This window comes from Colius striatus, chromosome 26 (assembly GCF_028858725.1).
Source record: "Colius striatus isolate bColStr4 chromosome 26, bColStr4.1.hap1, whole genome shotgun sequence".
Classification (NCBI taxonomy): Eukaryota; Metazoa; Chordata; class Aves; order Coliiformes; family Coliidae; genus Colius; species Colius striatus.
The window spans coordinates 2,122,200-2,139,403 of NC_084784.1; the positions used below are offsets into that span (position 1 = coordinate 2,122,200).

A 17,204-nucleotide genomic window follows, 5' to 3' on the forward strand; every position below is an offset into this window, starting at 1 on the left:
GCCCTTGGGTGTTGTTGCCAGGGTTTATTAAGTATCCCCTAAACCCAAAATCCCCAGAGGCAATGAGGTGCCGCAATCAGCAGCCCTCAGCCTCCATCAGCGAGTTCAGCACCTCAGCTTTGCGTGGGGAAAGCGTCTCCCCAACCCTCCCCAAATGGATGTAATGAGGCAGAGCAGGGAAAAACAACGTCTGGGATGAAATGAGAGTTCATTAGAGGCAATTGCACTGGGGGAGGATGATGATGGTTCAATAACCAGGGGGAAAGATGAAGGGAAAAAGGGTCTGAGGTAGGGGGTTGGTGCCAGGGGCTGAGCAGCAGCCAGCAGCGTGCCCAGGGGGGTGAGAGGGCCAAGGGCAGCCTGGCTGGGCTCAGCAGTGGGGTGGCAGCAGGAGCAGGGCAGGGATTGTCCCCTGTGCTGGGCCCTGGGGAGGCTGCAGCTCCAGGGCTGTGTCAGTGCTGGGCCCCTCACTCACTGCCACAGGGACACTGAGGGGCTGCAGCGTGGCCACAGCCCCTGGGACGGGGGTTTGAGGGGAAAAGTGGGGTTTTGGGGAACTTGTGAGGGGGAAAGGTGAGTTTTGGGGGAGTTCTGAGGGAGAAAGTGGGGTTGGGGTGGAGTTTGGAGGGAAAAAGGGGGAGTTTGGGGGGTTTGGAAGGAGAAAGGGGGTTTGGAGTGAACTTCTGAGGGGAAAAAAGTTGAGTTTTGGGGGAGAAAGTGGGGTTTTGGGAGAGCTTTGAGGGAAAATGTGAGGTTTTAGTGACCTGAGGGAAGAGGTGGCGGCCTGGAGGGGAGGCTGAGGGAGAAAGTGGGGTTGGGGTGGAGTTTGGAGGGAAAAAGGGGGAGTTTGGAAGGAGAAAGGGCGTTTGGAGTGAACTTCTGAGGGGAAAAAAGTGAGGTTTGGGGGAGTTTTGAGGGGAAAAAGGGTGTTTTGATGAACTTCTGAGGGAAAAAGTTGAGTTTTGAGGCAGAAAGTGGGGTTTTGGGAGAGTTTTGGGTGGGAAAGTGGGAGTTTGGGGGGTTTTGAAGGAAAAAGTGTATTTTGAGTGAACTTCTGAGGGGAAAAAAGTGAGGTTTGGGGCAGTTTTGAGGGGAAAAAGGGTGTTTTGGTGAACTTCTGAGGGAAAAAGTTGAGTTTTGAGGGAGAAAGTGGGGTTTTGGGAGAGTTTTGAGGGAAAATGTGAGGTTTTAGTGAACTTCTGAGGAAGAGGTGGCGGCCTGGAGGGGAGGCTGAGGGAGAAAGTGGGGTTTAGATGCAGTTTTGAGGGTAAAAAGGGGGTTTTAGTGAACTTCTGAGGGGAAAAAGTTGGGGTTTGGTGAAGTTTTGAGGGAAAAGGTGGGTTTTGTTTGACTTCTGAGAGGAAATGTGGGGTTGTGGTAGAGATTGGAGGGGAAAGGTGGGGTTTTGAGGGGAAAAAGTGGGGTTTTGGTGAACTTCTGAGGGGAAAAGTTGGAGTTTAGGTGGTGAACTGCCTGCCAGGAGGCTGCAGGGAGCTGGGGTCAGTCTCTGCTCCTGGGGGGCAGCACAAGAGGAAAGGGGCTGGAGCTGCCCCAGGGGAGGTTGAGGTTGGAGCTGAGGCAGAACTGTTTCCCTGAGAGGGGTGTCAGCCCTGTGCCAGGCTGCCCAGGGAGCTGGGGCAGTGCCCAGCCCTGGAGGGACCCCAAAGCCGTGGGGTGAGGTGCTGAGGGGTCAGTGCTGGGCTGGGCAGGGTGAGGGCAGGGCTGGGGCTGCAGCAGCTTCAGGGGTTTTAACAACCAAACAACTCTGGTTCTGTGATGCCCCATCCCAGTCCCTTCCAGGCACAGAGGCTCTGGCTCTCCTGGGGCTGACCAGGCACTTTCTCCCTCCCTCAGTGAGTGAAGGCTTCTTGGGAAGAACTGCAACACCCCACCCAGCTTCTCCCCCCTTTCCCCCCATCCCCACTGCCTTTGGGAGCAGAATGGGTTTAAAACTGGAAGAAAAGGGATGAAAGCCATGACACACCAAGGGGCTGAGGGGAGGCTGCTGAGGGATTTTGCACCATTCCCTTTGGAGGCAGCTCCTGTTCCCACTCTGGGGCTCCTTTGGTGTTCAATATAGGGTTGAGCTCTTCCCCCATAGTCCATCCTGGAAGGGAGGAGGGAGGCTCAGTGCTGGTTTCCCCCTCCCCATCCCCTTTCCATCCACCCACAGCAGCCAGTTCTCCAGCCAGCACCTTCCTGAGGTGTGCAAGGACCATCTCAGGGATGAGATTAGGCAATTAAGAGCTGGCAATTACCGTGGGGGGGCAGGGGAGAGAGGGGAAAGGTGAGCCAGGCAGCCTCCATCTCCCTGGTGTTTTGCTCCTGGGAAGGAGAGAATAAATGATCCATAAAGTTTCCATCAGGGAGGCAGGAGAGAGCAGCTCCAGGGCACGTGGGAGCAGCTGCCTCTGCAGCAGGGGAGCTGCTGGGGACAGGGCAGGGTCTGGTGCTGGGGGGGATGTTGAGGGGAAGGAACCCCCAAAGCTCAGCCCAGCAGCATCTGCACAAGGCTTTGGGACAGAAATGTTGAGCTGTATGGGGTGTGCTGGTGTGTTCCTGCCCTGGGGTGGAAACTGACAGAGGAACAGCAGCTCAGACTGGTGTGGGGACCCTCAGACTGGGATAGGGACCCTCAGACTGGTGTGGGGACCCTCAGACTGGCATAGGGACCCTTATACTGATGTGGGGACCCTCAGACTGGGGTGGGGACCCTCAGACTGGTGTGGGGACCCTCAGACTGGGATAGGGACCCTCAGATTGGTGTAGGGACCCTCAGACTGGGATAGGGACCCTCAGACTGGGGTGGGGACCCTCAGACTGGGAAAGGGGCCCTCAGACTGGTGTGGGGACCCTCAGACTGGGATAGGGACCCTCAGACTGGTGTGGGGACCCTCAGACTGGGATAGGGACCCTCAGACTGGGGTGGGGACCCTCATACTGGTGTGGGGACCCTCAGACTGGGAAAGGGGCCCTCAGACTGGTGTGGGGACCCTCAGACTGGGGTGGAGACCCTCAGACTGGGATAGGGACCCTCAGACTGGGAAAGGGGCCCTCAGACTGGGATAGGGACCCTCATACTGGTGTGGGGACCCTCAGACTGGGATAGCGACCCTCAAACTGGTGTGGGAACACTCCATACTGGTGTGGGGACCCTCATACTGGTGTGGGGACCCTCACACTGGTGTGGGGAAGCTCCATACTGGGCTGGGGTCCCTCATACTGGTGTGGGGACGCTCCGTACCGGGCTGGGGACCCTCATACCGGTTTGGGGACGTTCCATACTGGGCTGGGGACCCTCATACTGGTGTGGGGACGCTCCGTACCGGGCTGGGGTCCCTCATACTGGTGTGGGGAAGCTCCGTACTGGGCTGGGGACCCTCATACTGGTGTGGGGACGCCCCGTACCGGGCTGGGGTCCCTCATACTGGTGTGGGGAAGCTCCGTACTGGGCTGGGGTCCCTCATACTGGTGTGGGGAAGCTCCGTACTGGGCTGGGGTCCCCATGCGGTGGGAACGCGGCGGGGCGCCCCCTGTCGGTGCGCATGCGCGGGGGTGGGCGGCTCGGGGGGTGTATGGGCTGTGGCGGTCCGTGTTGCGCATGCGCAGATACAGCGTTAGACCCCGCCCCCCGTGGGCAGACCACACCCCCGCGCGGTCTCTGCTGGCCACGCCCCTTCCCCGCCTCACCCAATGGGCGCGGCCGCCGGCCCCGCCCCTGCGCATGCGCACTGCTATAGGAGCCTCGCCCAGGCGAGGCCGCTTAAGCCACACCCATTTTAACCCCACGTGGGTAAGGGCGGCCCCACCCCGGCGCGTGATTGGACGGGGCGTTAACAGTGTGGGCGTGGCCGCGTCGCCCCACCCGGCGCGTGTTGCGCATGCGCGGTTGGGTGGAAGGGGCGGGACCAGACCTGGAGCTCCGCCCCGGCCGCATCGCGCCGTTGTCATAGCGACGGCGGCTGCGCGGGAAACGGCTGCGGGGCCGGGGGCGGCGGGTCCGAGGGGTCCCTGAGGGGCGGCGGCGGGGAACGGAGGGGTCCGAGGGGTCCCTGAGGGGCGGCGGTGAGGAACCAGGGGGGTCACTGAGGGGGGTCAGGGCTCAGTGAGAGTCTGTGGTGAGGAAAAGGGGGGGCTCAGGGGGTCTCTGAGGGGCTGTGGTGAGGAACCAGGGGGTCCCTGAGGGGATGCGGCAAGGAACGAGGGGTGTCCCTGAGGGGGGTCATTGAGGGGGGTCAGGGGTCAGTGAGGGGCTGTGGTGAGGAACGAGGGGGTCTGGGGGTCTCTGAGGGGGTGTGATGAGGAAGGGAGGGGTCCCTGAGGGGCTGTGGTGAGGAACAAGGGGGTCTGGGGGGTCCCTGAGGGTCTGTGGTGAGGAACAAGGGGGTCTGGGGGGTCCCTGAGGGTCTGTGGTGAGGAATGGAGGGGTCGGAGGGGTCCCTGAGGGGCGGCGGTGAGGAGCGAGGGGGGGCTCAGGGGGTCCCTGAGGGGATGTGGTGAGGAACGTGGGGGTCACTGAGTGGGGTCAGGGGTCAGAGAGGGGCTGTGGTGAGGAAAAGGGGGGCCTCAGGGGGTCCCTGAGGGGCTGTGGTGAGGAACCAGGGGGTCTGGGGGTCTCTGAGGGGCTGTGGTGAGGAACGGAGGGGTCCCTGAGGGGTCCCTGAGGGGCTGTGGTGAGGAACAAGGGGGTCTGGGGGGTCCCTGAGGGGCTGTGGTGAGGAATGGAGGGGTCCCTGAGGGGTCCCTGAGGGGCTGTGGTGAGGAACAAGGGGGTCTGGGGTGTCCCTGAGGGTCTGTGGTGAGGAATGGAGGGGTCGGAGGGGTCCCTGAGGGGCGGCGGTGAGGAGCGAGGGGGGGCTCAGGGGGTCCCTGAGGGGATGTGGTGAGGAACGTGGGGGTCACTGAGTGGGGTCAGGGGTCAGAGAGGGGCTGTGGTGAGGAAAAGGGGGGCCTCAGGGGGTCCCTGAGGGGCTGTGGTGAGGAACCAGGGGGTCTGGGGGTCTCTGAGGGGATGCGGTGAGGAACAGGGGGGTCAGGGGTCAATGAGGGGCTGTGGTGAGGAAAAGGGGGGGCTCAGGGGGTCCTTGAGGGGCTGTGGTGAGGAAAAGGGGGGGCTCAGGGGGTCCCTGAGGGCCTTGTAGTGAGGAGCACGGGGGTCAGGGGTCAATGAGGGGCTGTGGTGAGGAACGAGGGGGGTCACTAAGGGGTGTCAGGGGTCAGTGAGGGGCTGTAGTGAGGAAAAGGGGGGCCTCAGGTGGTCCCTGAGGGGCTGTGGTGAGGAACGAGGGAGTCTGGGGGTCCCTGAGGGGCTGTAGTGAGGAACAGGGGGGGTCACTGAGGGGGGTCAGGGGTCAATGAGGGGCTGTGGCGAGGAAAAGGGGGTGCTCAGGGGGTCCCTGAGGGGCTGTGGTGGGGAGCAGGGGGGTCAGTGAGGGGAGTCGGGGTCAGTGAGGGGCTGTGGTGAGGAACGAGGGGTCTGGGGGTCCCTGAGGGGCTATAGTGAGGAACAGGGGGGTCACTGAGGGGGGTCAGGGGTCAGTGAGGGGCTGTGGTGAGGAACGAGGGGTCTGGGGGTCCCTGAGGGGCTGTGGTGAGGAGCAGGGGGGTCACTGAGGGGAGTCAGGGGTCAGTGAGGGGCTGTGGTGAGGAACGAGGGGTCTGGGGGTCCCTGAGGGGCTATAGTGAGGAACAGGGGGGTCACTGAGGGGAGTCAGGGGTCAGTGAGGGGCTGTGGTGAGGAACGAGGGGTCTGGGGGTCCCTGAGGGGCTATAGTGAGGAACAGGGGGGGTCACTAAGGGGTGTCAGGGGTCAGTGAGGGGCTGTAGTGAGGAAAAGGGGGGGCTCAGGGGGTCCCTGAGGGGCTGTGGTGAGGAGCAGGTGGGTCAGGGGTTAATGAGGGGCTGTAGTGAGGAGCGAGGGGGTCACTGAGGGGGGTCAGGGGTCAGTGAGGGGCTGTAGTGAGCATTAGGGGGGTTTGGGGGTACAGACCCCTGTGGGGGTGTTTGAGGGGAGCTCTGTTCTGTTCTGAAGGACAGGGGGTCTTTGAGTGGGGGGAACAGATGGGTCCCTGTGGGGAAGGGGTTGGGGAGGGGGATGATGTGCCTCTGTTTTTTGGAGAGGGGGGTGTCTGAGGATGGGGGTGCCTGGGGGTGATGGTGAGGGGTTGCAGGTCTGGCTGTGGGGGCTGTGGGGTTCTGCAGGGGGGTGCCTCTGTTTTGAGTAGAGTTGCCTCAAAATGAGCCTTCAGGCTGCTCTCTCCTTGTAGGGGGGTCTCTCTCCTTTTAGGGGGGCTCCTCTCCTTGTAGGGGGGTCTCTCTCCTTTTAGGGGGGCTCCTCTCCTTGTAGGGGGGGTCTCTCTCCTTTTAGGGGGGCTCCTCTCCTTGTAGGGTGCTGTGGGAGGAGGAGACTCTCCAGAGGGAAGGTGTCTTCATGTGAAGGGTTGGGGATGGTCTCTATGGGGGAGGCTGTTCCCTTCCTGCCTGTACTTTGGGGTTTCTTCCTGGGGACAGAACCAGGTTCAAATCCCATTCAATGACCATTTTCCTCAGCAGCTGCAATGGGCTCTGTGGTTTCCCTCTCTGCCAACAACTCAGCCCCACAGCAGAGGAAGAGGAAGGCTGAGGGTGCTGAGGAGGAGGAGGAGGAGGATTTGCTCGACAGCCAGGGCCGTGTGGATGACATCGCCAAGTTCCCCTACGTGGAGTTCACAGGCCAGGACAGCATCACCTGTCCCACCTGCCAAGGCACTGGCTGCATCCCCAGAGGTGACAGCTCCTCTAGGCCTTAAATAGAAAGGACACACCAGTGATTTCACTGAAATTTGGGTTGTTAAAGCCTTTGAAGCTGCTGCAGTCCCAGCCCTCCCCTCACCCTGCCCAACCCACCACTAACCCACAGCCCTCAGCACCTCAGCTCCCTGCCTTTGGGATCCCTCCAGGGCTGAGCACTCCCCAGCTCCCTGAGCAGCCAAACACTTGACACCAGCAGCTCTGCTCACACAGGGAGTTGGTAACATGTGCCTTTTGCTTTCCAGAGCAGGTGAATGAGTTGGTGGCTCTGATCCCCTACAGCGACCAACGGCTTCGTCCACAGAGAACGTGAGTAGGGACAGAGCATCTTTGCAAGGAGCAAAAAGGGCTCTATTCCTGTTGTTTGCTGCAGCAAAATGCTTCTCCCTGTCTGCAGCAGCTTCTCCTTCATCTCCTGGCTTGTTTTCATCTCCTTGTGCCAACAAACACAACTTAAAGTGCAGCTTTAAACGCTTCCAGTGAAATCCCGCCCTGGGGTGAGGGTGGAAACAATCACCCCACTCCCACCTTTCCTCACCCCCAGCAAAACTGCCAGCCTCTGCAAACAGAAACCACTCTTTGGTTACTCATTACCAGAAAAAACAACCAAGTGTTGAAAGCTTTTGAGCAATTTCAGCCATGGGAAATGTCAGAGCAGCACCTGTGTGCCCCCTGTTTACTGCCAGGGGTTGGGTTTCAGCCACGAGGCCTCTTGCAGCTGCAGAGATTGTGTTCAGGTGAAGATGACCTCCCTCTCTCTCTCTTTCTCCTCTTCCAGGAAGCTCTATGTGCTGCTCTCAGTGCTGCTCTGCCTGCTGGTATCAGGGCTGGTGGTTTTCTTCCTCTTCCCACACTCTGTCTTGGTGGAGGATGATGGGATTAAAGTGGTTCAGGTTTGGTTTGACAAGAAGAACTCCGTGGTCATTCTTGCAGTCACGGTAAAGCTTTTGTGCCTCTGCCTTCCTGAGGCAATAAACAACCCCCTGAGCTGCTGGGAAAGTCTCTGTTGCTCATGTTTTCTTCCACCTCTCTCCATCCAGGCCACTCTATGCATCAGGAACTCCAACTTCTACTCGGTGACAGTGACCAGCCTGACGAGTCAGGTGCAGTACATGAACACTGTGGTGGGAACCCAGCAGATCACCAATGTCTCCAGCATCCAGCCCCTGAGTGACAAACTGGTATTCACCTTTCCTCATGCTTGGAACTCACCTGATTGATTGTGCAACCTGCATGTAACCTCCAGCAAACCCACTGCAGCAGGCCAGGCTGGGGGGTGACCTGCTGGGGAGGGACCTTGCAGTGCTGGGGGGCAGCAAAGGGAACGTGGGGCAGCAACGTGGGGTCGTGGGCAAGGAGCCAATGGCAGCCTGGGGGGCATGAAGAGAGTGTGGGCAGCAGGGCCAGGGAGGTTGTGCTGCCCCTCTGCTCTGCCAGAGCTGGGGAGGCCTCAGCTGGAGTCCTGGGGCCAGTGCTGGGCTCCCCAGCTGCAGAGAGACAGGGAAGTGCTGCAGAGAGGCCAGGGCAGGGCCAGCAAGATGCTGAGGGATGGAACATGTGTGTGAGGAGGAAAGGCTGCAGCCCTGGGGCTGTTCAGCCTGGGGAACAGAAGCCTGAGCTCAGGGGGATCTCATCAGTGCTGCTCAGTCCCTAAAGGAGGATGGATGGGGCCAGGCTTTGTGCTGGGGTGGCCAGTGGCAGGACAAGGGGTGATGGGCACAGGCTGGGACACAGCAAGTGCCCCTGGCCCAGGAGGAGCAAGTCCTTTGGTGCTGAGCTGAGGGAGCCCTGGCCCAGGCTGCCCAGGGAGGGTGTGGAGGCTCCTTCTCAGGAGGTTCCCAACCCCCCCTGGACACGTTCCTGTGCCCCCTGAGCCAGGGGAAGCTGCTGGAGCAGGGGCTGGGGCTGCAGCAGCTCTGCAGGGCCCTTCCAGCCCCCAGCACTCAGGGATTCTCCATGACTGCAAGTTACCTTGGTGATGATCTTATCTGTACTTCAGAGCCTTGCTTGGCAAGAAGGCCTCTGGTTTGGATTTCAGTGAGTGAATGTCCCTTTGCTTTTCCCTTTCACAGGTGAATTTCACTGTCAAGGCAGAGCTGGGTGGATCCTTCTCCTATGTGTAGTAAGCATTTACTCCTCTGTGTCTGTAGCTGGGGGAGAGGGGAGGTTTGAGCTGCTTTCATCAGCATTTGCTCTGGCAATGACTTGCTTTCTGTTGACTTCCTGGAATGGGAACTGGGTGCTGGAGATGAGAAGCTGCTGTGTGGGGACGTTGTGACGTGGTTTCTGGACCATGTCTCGAGTTGAGTTGGCACCAGAGAGAAAAGATCAGCCCTGCTCAGCCCCTGCTGACCCATTTTCTTCCTTTGCTCTCTTTCCAGTTTCTTTTGCACATTTCCCAAGGTGAAGGTTCATAACATTGTGATCCTCATGAGGTAGGTGGGACTTCTGCTCTGCTCCTGCCTCAAGGATCTAGAGTACACAGGGGAAAGTGCTGCTTGGCAAACACCTTGGGCTGGTTCCTGGTGTCAGCTTTTAATCCAGGGCTGGGCCAGGGGGAATGTAGGCTAGAGAGGAGGTGACTGAGCTTGCACTGGAGGGATGGTGGGCTCTAGGGCCTGTATCTGCCAGCTCTGCATGGCAGGGAGTGATCATGGGAGGATCTGCAGCCCTTGAGGAGAGGGGGAAAAGGAGTTGTGATGAGTCCCCAGCATCCTCCTGGAGAAACTGGCTGCCCAGGGCTTGCACAGAGCTACTTTTTGTGGGGTGGAGAACTGGCTGGCTGGCCCTGAGCACAGAGAGTGGTGGGGAATGATGGGGTTAAATCCAGTTGGTGCCACTCAGCAGTGAGATCCCCAGGGCTCAGTGCTGGGGCCTGATCTTCAACACTGAGCTGGGTGAGGAGCTGGAGGGCACCTCAGTCAGTGCAGGGATGGGGGTGAGGGCAGGAAGGGGCTGCAGAGGGCTCTGGAGACAGTGGCTGAGGTTGCAACTGAGGGAATGGGGGTGTTGAGCCTGGAGGAGGCTGAGGTGAGCCAGGAGCCCTCTCTGACACTCCCTGACATGAGGCTGCAGGGAGCTGGGGTCAGTCTCTGCTCCTGAGTGACAGGATGAGAGGAAAGGGGCTGGAGTTGCCCCAGGGGAGGTTGAGGTTGGAGCTGAGGCAGAACTGTTTCCCTGAGAGGGGTGTCAGCCCTGTGCCAGGCTGCCCAGGGAGCTGGGGCAGTGCCCAGCCCTGGAGGGACCCCAAAGCCGTGGGGTGAGGTGCTGAGGGCTCAGTGCTGGGCAGGGTGAGGGCAGGGCTGGGACTGCAGCAGCTTCAGGGGCTTTACCAACCCATTCAATGATTCCATAAAGTCTGCTGGGTTTTTAACTTCAGCAGAGAGATACAATCCTGTCCCCACTAAACCCTTGTTCCCCCTCTCCCAGGACAACAGTGAAGTTCTCCTACATCAGGCACGTGGCACAGAGCTCCCTGGAGACCCACCACTACGTGGACTGCAGCACCAACTCCACCGTGCTCCAGCCCCCACCAGCCCCTTCAAGAGGTGCAGCCAAAGCCCAGAGTCACCTCTGAGGGCCCAGCAGGTGCTTTCCAGGTTTCAAGAAAGAACCAGGGCCCTCCAACTAGATTTATTTGGTAGGCAAACAGGGCTTTGAAGCTTCATGCTTCAGAGTCTGAAGCTCCCAAAGGCTCAGAGTTGGCTTTTAGCACCACGTGGGGCCCTTTCAGGGGGTTTTAATTAGCTCTGTGCAATTCACTTATCCCTGGCTTGTTTCAAAGCACATCTTGATGAAAGAAACGGAGGGTTGTTGTGGTGAAGAACAGGGAGATGAAGCTTCAACCCCTCCAACTTGCACTAGGAGGAGGCAAAGGGATGGAAACCTTCGAGCCACGCTTTGTGGCACAGGGTTTGATTTGCTGGCAGCTGAGGCCCCCTACAGCCAAGTGCTACCAAAACACCAGCCCCTGCCTAACGGCGGCCTCGGGAACTGCAGTTAAACCTTCCCCCTCCTCCTCCAGACACAGCTCTTGCACCTTCCTCACCTCACACTTTGGCAGCCGCGGGGTCTTGGGGAAGGGGGTTGAAAGCAAAGCCGTTCAGGCAAAGCCTCACCCTGCTGGGTGTGCTTCCAGGGCTTTACTTGCACCTTGCAGAGGTTCATCCTGCCCTGTGCAGCTGGCTTGGGGAGCTCAGAGGTTTCATTCTGCCCCTTCCCCTTGCAGCTTTGCTCTGGCAGTCTCACAGGGTGGGAGCTGAGCTCAGCTCAGGGAAAGGGCTCAGGGGGAGTTTTTGAGGAAGGGTGTTTGATTTCTTTGGTGCCAGTGGGAAATAAACACACCTTCTCTATTGGTTGTTGCTTAAGAAGTGATGCTTGTGGCCTTTCTAGGAGGGAACTGGACTTATCAAAGCCTTGTCCTGTGTTACTGTGTGCTCCCCTTTGCTTGGGGGAGAGCAAAGCTTGTGCCATCACTACACTCCTGTCATCTTTCACCCAGAGCTCCTTCATCCCTTGCTGATGCTCCTTGTGGGGGAATGAGGGCCAAGAAGTCTCCAGGAGGGAGGGAGCAGTGAGGCACCTGCAGCTCCTCCCCACCCCCCAGGGGCAGCTGATGCTGGTGAACATCACCCTGTGGAGTCCCAGGTAAAGTCAAAGCCACAGGACTCCTGTCACCTGGGGCTGAGTCAAACCACCTTCTTCTGAAGGCAGAGGAGGAAACAGCCAACTCTGCTCTTTCTCCATCCCCTTTCCTGAGCCCTGGCCCTCAGCAGCCTGCTGGGGCTCACTTTCTGCCTGATTTCATTTCTCCTCGTGGGCTGATGCAGTTTCCAGCTCCCCAACTTGCTTTTCCTCTCCCCTTTCACCCCCTGTGGCCCCACAGACAAGCCCTACAGCCAGGGGGCTGCTTTGAACAGGGTCATTTGGGGAGGGAGCTCACAGCATTGCCCACCTCAGGAACTCCAAACCTGCTGCTTGGCTCCCCAGGAGACACAGCTTTGACCCTGGATGTGTTGTGTGCCAACCAGAGCACTAATGATGAGAGGCTGCCCCCTGGCTCATGTGACAAAGCACTTTTGGGCCTTTAAAGGGTGGGTTGTTTCCAAAATCCTCCTTAATCCTTCAATCCTTTTTAATGAATTTCCTCTGCCAAGGTCTTTTTGCAGCCTGGGGTCCATCAGCAGGAGCAGTTGCTGCTCTGGAGCCAGCTGGGAGGGTTTAAAACTGAAGACAAGGGCCCCCAAAGTAACATTCTTTAAAGGTTTGGGGGTTGGTTTTAATCCTTTCAAGTCGTTAATTGCCCTTAATGAAGAGCTGAGGTGCCAGTGGTGGGATGCAAAAAGCCCCAGAGCTCTGGAACAAAACCACTGTCAGGAAACACAAACCCCCTGGGTCAGGGGCTGCCTGCCCCATCCTGCACCTAAAGCTCAAACACCTTTGGAGCCCTTGGTCAGGGGCCTCATTTTCTTTAAGGCAGTTAACCCCCCCCCAGCTCCTGAGGTTCTTCCTCTAATTAGAAGCCTGATTAAGAGAACTGACATCATTAGTGTGAAAGTACAGAGGTGCAGCTCCATGTTGCCATCTCCCTCCTCCCCCTGTTGCTGAAGTGATCCCCACAGGCCATTGTTCTGGGCTGGGGGAAGGGTCAGAGGGGTTCCCTCAGCCCATGACCACCCTGATTCCCATAAGCCTTGGGCTCAGGATCCTCTTTCCTCACTGGTTTTACTGGTTGCCTTTAACTGGTGGCCCTCCCTGCTTTCCTTTACCCTCTCTTGGCTCTTTTTCCCTTGATTTGCCCTGTTAGGGGTTTATTTCTTGGTGCTCTTTAGCTCCCCTTAGGCTGAGCTACCCAAACCCTCCAGCTCTAACCCAAACCTTTCCACCAATGCTGGGAAAAGAGGAAGACAAAGGTATTAAACCACCACCAACCCTCCCCCCAAAGCCCCAAATCACGGCTCCAGCTACTTTCCACCACAAAAAAGGGCTTTTTTTTTTTCTCTTCTCTTTTATAATCAACTGACATTAAAAAATACAGCCTTGCTTTACAAGAATAGCACCATATGTGTGTGTGTGTGTGATGGATTTGGACATGACCACTCCTGCTGGTGATGCACAGCAAAGGGAGCTGGGGCAGGGAAGGGATTTGTGCTCCCTTGCTTGGGTTTGGTTGGTTTCTATTTAAAGGGAAGGGGTCAGTTTGCTTCCCACGCTTCCCCCTGACCTCAAAAATAGGTCTCACAGGAAGACAATAAATAAATAAGGCTGTGCTTGGTTTCTTCTTGATTTCTCCTTGCTTGGCAGCCCACCTGGCCAGAAGCCTGGGAGGGGATCGAGGGGGTTGGTGCAGCCGTTCAGTGCAGAAGTCGTCGGAGCGATTGGTCCTCGGGGTGAGTTTCAAGGAGGGGGAGAGTTGGGGGGGGTCTTTCCTTCCCTCCCCCCCACCCCAGTTGGAGGGTAGTGGGCTGGATTTCTTTGAGACCAAAACAAACAACAAACCAAAACCCAAGAGAACAACCAACAGAAGAAAGCACCCAGTTGTTTTTACAAGAAGCAGACGGGGCCGAGGTCGACCCCAAACTCCTGGTCGGCTCCACCAATGTCCATAGGTGCAATATCCACAATGGGCAGACGGGAGGTCTTCTGTGTCCTGTACTCCAGGACAGTCTTGCCCCACCTGCCTGTGTGTTTCTGGGGAGAAAGCACAAGGGGAAAAAGGTCTATTACATGTTCTTGAGCCCTTCAAAGCAACAGGAGCTTCAGGGGTTGAGCCACCAACTCGGATCAAAGAGTGGTGGAGGGTGAGGAGGGCCCTGCAGAGCTGCTCCAGCCCCAGCCCCTGCTCCAGCAGCTGCCCCTGGCTCAGGGGCACAGGAACGTGTCCAGGGGGGGTTGGGAACCTCCTGAGAAGGAGCCTCCACACCCTCCCTGGGCAGCCTGGGCCAGGGCTCCCTCAGCTCAGCACCAAAGGACTTGCTCCTCCTGGGCCAGGGGCACTTGCTGTGTCCCAGCCTGTGCCCATCACCCCTTGTCCTGCCACTGGCCACCCCAGCACAAAGCCTGGCCCCATCCATCCTCCTTTAGGGACTCAGCAGCACTGATGGGATCCCCCTGAGCTCAGGCTTCTGTTCCCCAGGCTGAACAGCCCCAGGGCTGCAGCCTTTCCTCATAAGGAAGATGCTCCAGTGCCCTGATCATCTTGGTGTCCCTGCACTGGCCTCTGCAGCAATTCTCTGTCCCTCGAGCTGGGGAGATACCTGAAAGTGTTGCTGAGATCCCCCTGAGCTCAGGCTTCTGTTCCCCAGGCTGAACAGCCCCAGGGCTGCAGCCTTTCCTCCTCACACACATGTTCCATCCCTCAGCATCTTGCTGGCCCTGCCCTGGCCTCTCTGCAGCACTTCCCTGTCTCTCTGCAGCTGGGGAGCCCAGCACTGGCCCCAGGACTCCAGCTGAGGCCTCCCCAGCTCTGGCAGAGCAGAGGGGCAGCACAACCTCCCTGGCCCTGCTGCCCACACTCTCTTCATGCCCCCCACGTTGCCATTGGCTCCTTGCCCCACGTTCCCTTTGCTGCCCACATCAAACCCCTCCTTTCCCTCCCATGTGCCTGGGGACTCACCGTGCAGCCATCCTCCAGGACGCTGTAGGTGAACCTGCTGTTGCCCTCAGCCCTGATCTCCACATCATTGGAGCCCTGGATGAGAAGAGCTTTCCTCAGGCTGCCTGTCTCCTCGTCCATGTAGGCGACGCTGTTCTTGCAGTGGTACGTGACGTTCTGGGAGCCTTCGGTGGAGAGCAGGCGGAGGAAGGTCATCTGGATGTTGGCAGTGTTGGGAGCCAGGTCCTCATCACCATAGCTAAACTGGAGGGAAGAAGCACCATGTTGAAGCCTGGGGATGCTTCAAGAACCCTGTTCCCAGCCACCTTTTGAGGGCATTTGCATGGCATTCCTTCGATGGCCACAAAAACTCGAAGGCAAACTGACCCAACAAGGAAGGACATTCCCATCCTCCAGGCAGACACCCAACACATTCCCCTGCCCATCCTTCCCTGCTCAAGCTTCCATGCCCACCCTTCCTTCCCCATCCTCCCCCTGCCCATCCTTCTCTGCCCAGCCTCCCCCTGCCAACATCCCTCTGCCCATCCTTCCCCTGCCCATCCTTCTCTGCCCAGCCTCCCCCTGCCAACATCCCTCTGCTCATCCTCCCCTTGCCCATCCTTCCCTGCTCATCCTTCCCCTGCCCATCCTTCTCTACTCATCCTTCCCTGCCCAACCTTCCCCTGCCCATCCTTCCCTGCTCATCCTTGTCCCTGCCCATCCTTGTCCCTGCCCCTCCTTCCCATGCCCATCCTTCCCATGCCCATCCTTCTCCTGCCCCTCCTTCCCATGCCCATCCTTCTCTGCCCAATCTTCCCTGCCCATCCTTCTCTGTCCATCCTTCCCCTGCCCAACCTTCCCTTGCCCATCCTTCTCCTGCCCATCCTTCTCTGCCCATCCTTCTCCTGCCCCTCCTTCCCATGCCCATCCTTCTCTGCCCAATCTTCCCTGCCCATCCTTCTCCTGCCCATCCTTCTCCTGCCCCTCCTTCCCATGCCCATCCTTCCCATGCCCATCCTTCTCTGCCCAATCTTCCCTGCCCATCCTTCTCTGTCCATCCTTCCCCTGCCCAATCTTCCCTGCCCATCCTTCTCCGCTCATCCTCCTCCCTGCCCCTCCTTCCTTGCTCATCCTCCCCCTGCCCAACCTTCCCATGCCCATCCTTCCCTGTCCAACCTTCCCTGCCCAACCTTCCCTGCCCATCTTTCCCCCTGCCCATCCTCCAGATCCCATCCCAGGGGGACACTTACGTGGAAACCACCATTAATGGTCTCTCCAAACCAAACGTGCTTCTTGTCTTTGGTCTTGCTGCTCCACCAGTTCTTCTTGGGGATGCTGCTGGGCTTGGGGTACACACAGGTCTCTCCTGTCTCCATGTTGCAGAAGACTTTGATGGCATCCAAAGTGCAGCCTTGGTTGGGGTCAATCCAGTAATCTCCTGCAGTGGGGAGAGGGTAAAGGTGAGGTGCTTGGGGGGTGGTCTCCAGGGGGTGGGATGTTGGGTTGGGGGAGCAGGGGGAGCCTCTCACCGCTCTTCCACTCGGGGTGACAGAGCTTGATGTCACGGCAGGTCCTGGCTGGGTTCTTCCTGGAGCCCTCAGGGCTTCGAATGCTCTCGATCTGGTTGTTGAGAGCCTTGAGGGTGGCATCAACCTCCACATCGTGCTGCCTCAGGCTGCCCACGGCCTCGTCTGCCCTCATGTAGCGGATGGGGTCGGGGCCCTTCTCCGTCTGACCCAGCCCGGCGAACGCCGACATGTCGATGCCGGTGCCGGGGGGACCGGGAGGGCCGGGGGGACCTGGGTTTCCTGGAGGACCCTGAAGGAGGAGGGAGAGGAAATCTTGGTGGGTTGTTCTATGAGCTGAATCCCCTCCTTTGGGGGGGTCTTTGGGGAAGGGGGGGAGGCACTCACTGCAGGGCCGGGTTCACCGCTTCGGCCGCGGGGGCCGGGGGGGCCGATGGGGCCGGGCATGCCGTTGGAGCCGTCCTTGCCCGAGGGGCCAACGGGGCCAGGGGGACCCTGAGAGAGAGCCCCAAAGAGAGAGGAGGGGGTTCAAGTCATTGCAAGAGGACAGAGAAGGTGCTGGGAGACCTGTTGTTGGAGCTGAGGCAGAGCTGTGTCCCTGAGAGGGGTGTCACCCCTGTGCCAGGCTGCCCAGGGAGCTGGGGGAGCCCCCAGCCATGGAGGGACCCCAAAACCATGGGGTGAGGGCTGTGGGTCAGTGCTGGGCTGGCTGAGGGCAGAGCTGGGGCTGCAGCAGCTTCAAAGGGCTTTGACAACCCAAATGCTTCTGATTCTGAGGGGAAAAGTGGGTTTGATGAGGTTTTGAGGGAAAACAAAGTGGAGTTTGGAGGGAAAAGGCAGAGGTTTGGGGGGCTTGTGAGGGAAAAGGGGTTCAGTGGGGTTCTGAGGGGAAATGTGGGGTTTGTGGTGGAGCTGCAAGAGAAAAGGGGGGGTTGAGGGAGTTTTGAGGAGAAAATGGAGTTTTGGTGGGGTTTTGAGGGAGAAAGTGAGGGTTTGGTGGAGTTCTGAGGGGAAAAGTGGAGATTTGGTGGTTTTAAAGGGAAAAAGTGGGGCTTTGGTGGACTTCTGATGGCAAATGAGTGATGAATGGTAAGACAGGAGGAAAGGGGCTGGAGCTGCCCCAGGGGAGGTTGAGGTTGGAGCTGAGGCAGAACTGTTTCCCTGAGAGGGGTGTCAGCCCTGTGCCAGGCTGCCCAGGGAGCTGGGGCAGTGCCCAGCCCTGGAGGGACCCCAAAGCCGTGGGGTGAGGGCTGTGTGTCAGTGCTGGGCAGGGTGAGGGCAGGGCTGGGACTGCA

General features: G+C 58.9%; 2 protein-coding genes across 2 annotated transcripts in view; one reads left to right on the forward strand and one right to left on the reverse strand.

Moving 5' to 3' along the window:
- The first annotated feature begins 4,824 nt into the window (after positions 1-4,824).
- Positions 4,825-12,807, forward strand: TMEM106C (transmembrane protein 106C). The gene is made up of 8 exons (XM_062015442.1): positions 4,825-4,839; positions 6,553-6,765; positions 7,035-7,098; positions 7,568-7,727; positions 7,830-7,970; positions 8,862-8,911; positions 9,171-9,224; positions 10,219-12,807. The coding sequence occupies exons 2-8, from the start codon at positions 6,558-6,560 to the stop codon at positions 10,364-10,366; spliced, it is 825 nt and encodes a 274-aa protein (XP_061871426.1). The 5' UTR covers positions 4,825-4,839; positions 6,553-6,557; the 3' UTR covers positions 10,367-12,807.
- Positions 12,808-13,332: 525 nt separating this feature from the next.
- Positions 13,333-17,204, reverse strand: part of COL2A1 (collagen type II alpha 1 chain) — a 31,637-nt gene continuing 27,765 nt past the window's right edge. The window contains 5 exon segments of the mRNA XM_062015318.1: positions 13,333-13,479; positions 14,405-14,647; positions 15,634-15,821; positions 15,913-16,201; positions 16,297-16,404. Of these exon segments, the coding sequence (XP_061871302.1) occupies positions 13,333-13,479; positions 14,405-14,647; positions 15,634-15,821; positions 15,913-16,201; positions 16,297-16,404 (975 nt within the window).

Excerpts from the sequence above, each read along its gene's own strand:
- TMEM106C (XM_062015442.1), top strand. The coding sequence starts at position 6,558 with ATGGGCTCTGTGGTTTCCCTCTCTGCCAACAACTCAGCCCCACAGCAG. Across the intron at positions 7,728-7,829 it reads TGGTCATTCTTGCAGTCACG|GCCACTCTATGCATCAGGAA; the intron begins GTAAAGCTTTTG and ends CTCTCCATCCAG. Across the intron at positions 9,225-10,218 it reads AACATTGTGATCCTCATGAG|GACAACAGTGAAGTTCTCCT; the intron begins GTAGGTGGGACT and ends CCCCTCTCCCAG.